Source organism: Quercus suber, unplaced genomic scaffold (genome assembly GCF_002906115.3).
Source record: "Quercus suber isolate HL8 unplaced genomic scaffold, Cork oak 2.0 scaffold_422, whole genome shotgun sequence".
NCBI classification, from domain to species: domain Eukaryota; kingdom Viridiplantae; phylum Streptophyta; class Magnoliopsida; order Fagales; family Fagaceae; genus Quercus; species Quercus suber.
In genome coordinates this window covers 169,477-178,209 of record NW_027069873.1, presented here as the reverse complement: position 1 = coordinate 178,209, position 8,733 = coordinate 169,477, and the positions used below count along the sequence as shown (strand labels likewise).

Here is an 8,733-nt window from a genome sequence, read left to right as displayed (position 1 = left end):
TAGGTCTGTATTGGAAAATGAACTCCGGATTTTTACATTTAGGAATAAGGATGATGAGAGTCTCATTCAAGTAAACTGGCATTAAACTGAATGTAAAGATGTTCTTAATTTCTGCACAAATAGAGTGCTTGACGTCATGCCAAAAGTGTTGGAAAAAACCCGCATGAAGACCGTCCGGGCCTGGAGCCTTGAATGCCTTTAAAGCCCATAGTCCTTTTTTGATATCCTCCTCCGATACCTCTTTGCCTAAATTATCTTGCTCCTCTTCTGAAAGGACTCGACAAGAGAAATGTGATACATTAGAGCTAAGCATAGACATATCCATACCCATGGAATATAGGTCAGAGAAACCCTTTTGAATATGGTCCTTGATTTTGTCTTCCTCAAATATCCACTTTCCCACCCTATCTCTGATGCCTCTTATTTTATTTTTGTGCCTACAGACAACTATGGAGACATGAAAAAAAGTAGTATTTCAATCTCCAAAAGGGGCGGCATTCAATCTGGATTTAAGTGCCCAAAACTCCTCCTCCTGAAGCAAGATTGAAGCATATTCCTCGATCAATTGCTTTTCTAGCCGAAGAAGGGACTCATTGGGACTAATGGCAAGACTTTTCTGCACCCCATTAATTCTAGCAAGCACTCTTCTCTTCTTAGCAAAAACATTTCCAAATACCTCCATGTTCCACTTCCTTACCTTTTCTGTAAAAAATTTTGTTGCCTTATGAAGACAAAAATTATTAGCCCAAGCATCCTAGACCACTCTAGGGAAATTTGGGTGAAGGAGCCACATGGTTTGGAAACGAAATGGCCTATTTGTGGCATTGGGGAAAGGCCTATTCAACTCCACTAATACTGGGTGGTGATCATAAAAAGTACGAGGCAAATGGGTAACAACTGCTTTAGGGTACATAATGTGCCATCCAGGATTGGCGAAGTACCTATCAATCCTTTCTAAGATAAGATCCGCAATAGGTCTTTTGTTAATCCAAGTATACTTCAGACCAACAAAGCCAAGATCAATCATATTGCAATTATCAATGCACTCCTTAAATTCTAAGGCTCTGTTGATATTCACTTGTCTGCCCCTATACTTGTCCTCCCCACATGGTATTTCATTAAAATATCCCAATAAAAGCTAGGAAAGTTCATGTAATTTGGCAACTTTAGATAAATTAGACCATAAAATATGTCTTTCAACTAATTTAGGACTAACATATATAGCTGAAATAAATCAAGATTGATTCAAGGAACATCATGTATTTCTTGTTCTATGGAAGCAAGTAGATTCACCTCAGCGTCTTCCTTTTTCCACAATAGCCATAGTCCACCTGCAAAACCTATGGTGTTCGTAGTAATGGACCTATCAAAGGGAAGCCCCTCAATTATTCTCCTCACTCTGTCACCTCCAACCCTCGTTTCAGTGATGACCATGATTGAAGGTCGATGATTCAACATCCCTCTGCAATTCCACATAAGTATATTCATCTTGACAAATTGTCCCAAAGACACCTCCATTGGTCTATGGTTCAACATGGACGCCTCCACCATGCTTCAGCCCATCCTTCGCAAGAGATCCATGCCTATTGCCCACTCTAGTTTCTAAACCATCATGTACTCGAGAATGACAAGAATGTCCTCCTTGCAGCAAATCAGCAGATCGCACTTCTGGATTGGTTCCAAAATCTGGATTAGCTTTAAGGTTGGATGATTCCCCAAATGGGCCAATGCTGTCCCTTTGAAGTCCACCAGTCTCCTTTCTTGAATGAGCCATCCCGATTCGTCGTAGTGTGGAATCACTGATGGCCTTCATTGCTTGCTCAACCTCTCTGCCTCTTCCCATGAAATTAGAGGAGCATTCGTTAGGAAATTCCACCATTTGTTGCTCACTTGACCCCAAGCTGGATGATCCAAATTTAAAACCTTTTTCGAACACTGATTTAGGTCAAAGGAAATATGGACATCCATGCCTTGCTCAGACCCTCCTCTACCCAACCCATGGTATCTGTGGGAGCTGCTCTTATTTGGGCTATCACTTCGCCTGGTACTACTACCACCTTGTCCAACCCTATGGTAAATTTTGATTCAAATCTTGGAAATTTGTTCCCATTGCTTCTAAGACTTGTGTGTTCAGAGAGGGAGGATGCCTGAACATAAACACTTTTGTTTCCTGAACTAGAGTTGTGTCTTTTGAGAGACTTAGGTCTCTTATTGCCTAGCACTTTAGTGGCTCCACTCTTAAAAGAGTCAGTAACGTGTACCTTATTTCTTTCCATGATTACATCAGGCTCCTTATCCAACGGCTCTTTTCTTGAAGCCTTGCTACTTCCTACATCAAATTCCTCTTCCCCAGGAACGTGTTGTGTCAAGTCAATACTCCTAGTTGAAGGTAGTGGACCATTCAGCTTGACACCTTGGGATTTGTGGTTTGGGTTATCCTCCACCACACTTAAATTGGGTAATTGATTTCTCAAAAAGCCCTTAGTTCCTTCTTGGTTAGGTCCGGACTTAATGAAAGTCTTGTTTAGTCCATTTTTTACTAGGCACCATTTTATTGTAACTAACATCCATTCAGCTTAACCTTGTAACAACACTGCTCTTGCTTGTAACCTAACCTTCCACAACAAAAACAAAGCATCGATATACCCTCACACAGAACCTGCTGCTTAATATGGCCAACTCTAATCCATTTTATCAAAGGTTTCTCAAGGTTTATTTGAACACAGAACCTTGCATAGCTGCCTTTAGATTCCGTAGCTGTGTATGCATCAATGCGGAGCATCGGCCCAATTGCCTCTCCTATTTCTTTGGGCACTTCCCGATCATAAAACTCGATGGGCAACTCAGGCAATCTAACCCATACTACCACCGAGGAAAGCTTTGCCTCTGAAGCTTTAAAATATGGCTCCTATGGCTGAATTGCAAGGAAGTGTTCCCCCACAAACCAAGGTCCACCTCGAAGAACTTTGTCGTAGTCCTTCGTGCTTTTGAATCTTATCAAGAAAAAGTGTTTTCTTAGGTTCACACAGTCCATACGGTCCGATGGTCTCCATAAAGCGTTGATCTTGAAAGTGAGGTAGTTGAAATCCACTGTCCTACAGGAAACTTTCACTATCAAAGCCTTCGACCAAGGCTCCCAAATCCGTGAGTTTGTTTCCTTGGATAATCTCACTTCAGCCATGCCTTCAATAAGCGGTTCAACATCCTCATCCGATTCATACTCCTCTTCACTGCTTCTCTCAAACTTAAACGCTTATTCATATGCACCAGGAATTTCTCCTACAATGCTGTCTTTGTAACTGATCTGTACACGGGGTTGGGAGAACTGCCTAGCTCCAAGATTTTCCTTGAATTTCTAAACACTCCGGCCAAGCTCATCTTCTTCTTCACTGGATCGTGGTGGTTCTGAACAGTACTCTACTTCCATCACAGAAAAGCTGTTTTACGTACTTTTGAAATCATTTAGGCAGAAATTCCCATAGTTGTATTGTTGCCTAATTAGCACATGTTCGTATATTTAAAATTTTAAACCCACATTTGTGTTAAGGAAATACAAATAAACTCTTCAATAGCTTCAGTATTATTAATTTTGATACGTACGTGGAATAAAAACTAGAATGCATGGTACGAGAGAGGATCTCAAAACTTCGTAAAAGCCAAACCCACCTGACAAGAAATAAACAGTGGCTAAATGACAGCTGATTGGATATAAATTTATACACTCATGATTGAAACATTGATCTTCTTACAAAGTCCAGCTAGCTGCCCAGCAAAAGAAAAAAAAAAACGCATATCTATTACTAAAAGAGGGGAAAAAAATGAAGAGATAGAGAGGACTTACTTACGTGTAAGATAATGATGATTTGGTCAGTAAAATTATTGAAGAAAAAAAATTAGGGTGGTGCCACGTTTAATGTAGCTTGAAACCTGCGTGCACGGACGGCATACAACAATGAGATTCTCATATGTCATTAAGAAAGAGGGAAAATACACTATTCAAAGACTTATAGAATATTAGAATACCTTTGTGCTTTGAATCAAAGCACAAAGGTATTCTAATATTCTTTAAGCTTGTCAATTAAATTCGACCTAGAAAATCATTTGTGATGTGGCAGTTGGACTAAAAAGCTTATCATTTTCTATTCGAGAGAGCATGATCGGGTTTCTGCCATGTCTTAATTATAAGATAATCTTCTCAAGGCCTTAGCCCTAATGTGGTTCCAACCTTGTTCTCTCGCTATTTTTTATTTTTTATTTTTATTTTTCTTATTGACATGACATCTTGAAGCGTAAGATTTCCTCATACAAGGTCCAGCCCATAGCAAACCGAGGCCCAACCCTTTTAATACGTGGGGTTTTGAGTCGTCTTGAGTTCTATTGCGTAAACAAGGTCCATGGGCTACTAAAAGGTGAAAGTCGTCACCCTTTCTCGGTGATTGCGGGCCTGTCTTGCTTTGTATTAATTTTTCTTTTGTTTTCTTTAAAAAATTGGGGTTATTAAGAAATGTAATAGACCTTTCGCTAATGGCAATATTTTTTTTGTTCAAAATGCATAAACATCCCTTGGAGTTTGGATCAATTGCAAATTGAACCCATGAGCTTTTGACTTTTCTTTATTATACTCCCTAAAATTTTCACATTTGTGAAATTGGTTCTTGGAACTAAGTTTTGTTTACTCTTAGTGACTGTAAAGAATCATATGACTATTATATTTATGACCCAAAAACTGATTTGCATCAAATAAAATATGAATAACAAAAATGTCTGATTATATTGTTATTTGTGCTTCATTTTGGTGCGAACTAGTTGCATGGCTGTCATTTGATGGTCACGTGATTCTTTTTTCGTCAATAAGTATATGTTTGGATAGCAATGAAATCCCTAGCATCTACGTTTTCCATTTTTTTTTTTTTTTAAATTGAGAAGCACGTGAACGTGGGATGTCTCTTGTCAGTGGATCCCGTGCACCATTACCTCTTTGACAAGCTTCCACTTCCACCGAAATGGCATTGTTCAGTAGATCCTGTGCACTATTTACGAGACCCACAAACCTCTTTTTTCAACAAAATTTTCATTAACAATGGGTCCCACGGCACTATTCACATATTTAAAAATTATTTTGTTACAGTGTTTTCAGTTTTCAATTTTCAGCAAAATAAGCGATATCCAAATGAATCTGAGAACAACCAAAATTAGTTTAAGATGTGAATATGAAAACCTTAAAGTGTTATGAAGAAAATTTAAAAGTTCAGTGGGTCCAAAACTCAAGGGGTATTTTCTTTTCTTTTTTTCATTTGGGCCTCTTTGTTTCCCTCTTCAAAAGTTAAACATATCTTTATTCACTTCACTATCAAGACAATGAGTGAGACATTATAGGCTACACTAATTTTTTTTTTCTCAACTAATTTTATTAATTGTAACTAAAAGACTTCTATAATTAGAGAAATTTTATAAAACATCTAAAAGGATTATTAAAAAAAAATTCTCTATAAAAAAAAAAAAAAAAAAAAAAAAAAATGTTTTAGCAGTTACGTGTGGTTTAGGNGGGATGTCTCTTGTTAGTGGATCCCGTGCACCACTACCTCTTTGACAAGCTTCCACCTCCACCGAAATGGCATTGTTCAGTAGGTCCCGTGCACTATTCACGGGACCCACAAACCTCTTTTTTCAACAAAATTTTCATTAACAATGGGTCCCACAGTACTATTCACATATTTAAAAATTATTTTGTTACAGTATTTTCAGTTTTCAATTTTCAGCAAAATAAGCAGTATCCAAATGAATCTGATAACAACCAAAATTGGTTTAAGATGTGAATATGAAAACCTCAAAGTGTTATGAAGAAAATTTAAAAGTTCAGTGGGTCCAAAACTGAAGGGGTACTTTCTTTTCTTTTTTTCATTTGGGCCTCTTTGTTTCCCTCTTCACAAAAGTTAAACATATCTTTATTCACTTCACTATCAAGACAATGAGTGAGACATTATAGGCTACACTAATTTTTTTTTTCTCAACTAATTTTATTAATTGTAACTAAAAGACTTCTATAATTAGAGAAATTTTATAAAACCTCTAAAAGGATTATTAAAAAAAATTTCTCTAAAAAAAAAAAAAAAAAAAAAAACTGTTTTAGCAGTTACGTGTGGTTTAGGTAAATCTAGATTTTTTTTTTTTTTTTTTTTTTTTTGAGAAAAATGTATATTTAGTTGATTTTTTATTTGATGAAAATACTGTATAAAAGGTGGAGGGAGAATTGACTTCTTTAGGGTTTGCCAAATGTACAATTGTTTCCAATCTAATTCTCTATGTGTTAGGTCAATAGGTTAAGTATTAGCAAACTTGACAAATTGTAACTCTTGTCGAGTCATAAGTTCTATATTCAAGGAAAGAAGACTTTTTGGTTTCTCAACACATAGTTGATTGATCGAGAATATCGTAGATGCAGTTTTTAATTTGACGAGTTTTACATTAAGTTGGTAATGCAAGTGGGTTTTTGTAAACCTAATTAGAGTGCTTATATAAAGGTCAATTAAACATGACTTTTATAGAGATTGTATATATAGAAAAGCTTTTGCCATTCAAGGACAAAACCCTAGCCTCCACTTATTTAACCCGTGAGTTTAGAAGCAAGTAGAGAACCATCATCCACGGACTTCCATAGTGCAAATCAAGTTTAAGCCATACATTCATACCGGGGTTTGGTGTGGAAATAAAATTTTTAAGAGGTTCTTGTAGCTACAAGCAAGAAGTTATGCGACAAAGTCCACAGTAGAAGAGTCGTGCATGTATTTGAAGTTTCATGAGATCAAGGTAGTAAATACTATGTACGTTAATTAGTAGTAGAATTAGAGTTTATTCTATTGTATAAACTTCAATTTTAAGAGTGGATTTTTTTTGTTCTTGGAGTTGGTGGATAAACCCTCAGGTTTTTTTTTTTTTGGTTGTTGCCATTGATTTTTCACATTGTAATCATATTGTCATGTTATTTATTTTTCACACTTGTTTAATTTTCCCTTTTTGGCAATATTGTTTGTGTGGTTTGATTAATCCTAAGTTGAATTCAATTATATAATTGATTAATTAATCAGCTCTGCTTAAAACTGGTTACTTTGGGTTACAATGAGGTCTAAATTTTCCAAAACTACACTATGTATAGCAAACCAAATGTGACCACAAGTCTACAACACAACTGACATAAAGCTAGCCATCACATTTTATGTCGTTCCCCCCTATTCCTATCGTCAAAAAAAAAGGGGGGGGGGGGGGGGGGGGGGGGATCCTTCTTATAATCAGAAATCTAGGGAAATGACAGATTTGTCTCTTTGTTTCATTTGTGAACCTTTACATGTGGATGGGTGCATCAACCGTCAAATACACAGTCCTTGTAAATCCAAATCTTGATTTTAAGTGGTCTGCATCCAAGATTGCATTTGGACGTGGAGAAAATCCTTTTTCGTGTAACACTGTTGATTCACATGTTGAAGTTGAACACAACCTAATTATTCTTTCTCTCTCCTCCAATTTTCAGTATGAACTCGTGAGTTAGTTCACATTAGCTTTTTATTAAAGTTCCTCATTTAATTAGTATTTCTTGCGAGGGAATTTCTGCGGGCTTCACTGTTTTTTCTTGTGACATATATAATAATTTGAAAACCTACAACTTGCATTGAACATGTTATTTGGTTCAAAAGAATCTGGTGAAGCAAACTCCAACTAGGTGCAGGCGATATTGTCGTTCAGATATATTATACAAATACCAAAGATAAACTAAATGCAATATATATATATATATATATATATACGTGTGATATTCTAGACAGCATGGTTTTAATCCGATAACAATTGAATTGTATCAATCTAGATTGTGTGGATGTGTACAAAATTCTTCAACAAGCTTGCACTAGCTCGAATTAGGCTATGTATAAACAATTACGAGAAACTCTAATTGTAATTTTAATATATAAACAAAGGAAAATGTTAACCAATGTCCGGCATTGGTTTATGAATTATTTTTAAAAATATTTTATTGAAAGAATGATAAAATAAAAATGTTATTGACAGTTTTTATATTTCTCATGAAAGTAAAGTAAAAATTTTCTGTTATAATTCATTAACAATTACTTTACGAGTATCCATTAATATAACTTATAAACAAAAGATATAGTCAACCATAACTTTTGTGTCATAATTTTTGACAAAACTTGCTAGAACAATCAAATGAAAGTGGTGGAAAAAAAAAAAAAAAAAAAGTAAAGAGTTCATGCATTAATGATTGTCCATCACTCATAGAGTCATAGTCAACCTCTTTACATGGTTGTGACAAATGCCGTAGTTGTAGAAGAACCCTAAACATACTTTTACATGGAAAACACCTTACAATATATTCCTGTAAATATTCCTTGCAAACCCCCACCCACGTGAGACTTCAGGTTCAGGGTATAGTACTTCGCTGAAGCTAACCTCTTGAACTTGCTAGGTTCTAATACAGTTCCGCTTAACACTGTGTTAATAACTATTGGTATACTAGTTAAGCTGCTAATATACTTTGTCAAGGAAGCAATTTAACGTTGCCTTGGTGCAGTTAATATTGTGTCAAAAAAATACAAAAATCCGTTATCCAGTTATCCTGCATTTTTACATGTCCAAAAAAATTATCCTGCAATTTCATTTCGTCTCACGAAAGTGGTTTTCTCATCTAGATGTCACTCAGTTTAGCCTGACCAATTTGCCATAGCA

General features: G+C 35.9%; 1 protein-coding gene across 1 annotated transcript; it reads right to left on the bottom strand.

Moving 5' to 3' along the window:
- Positions 1-475: 475 nt before the first annotated feature.
- Positions 476-1,518, bottom strand: LOC136062512 (uncharacterized). The gene is made up of 3 exons (XM_065761611.1): positions 1,294-1,518; positions 805-1,138; positions 476-702 (listed from the first exon to the last, which is right to left on the bottom strand). The coding sequence occupies exons 1-3, from the start codon at positions 1,516-1,518 to the stop codon at positions 476-478; spliced, it is 786 nt and encodes a 261-aa protein (XP_065617683.1).
- Positions 1,519-8,733: the final 7,215 nt, after the last annotated feature.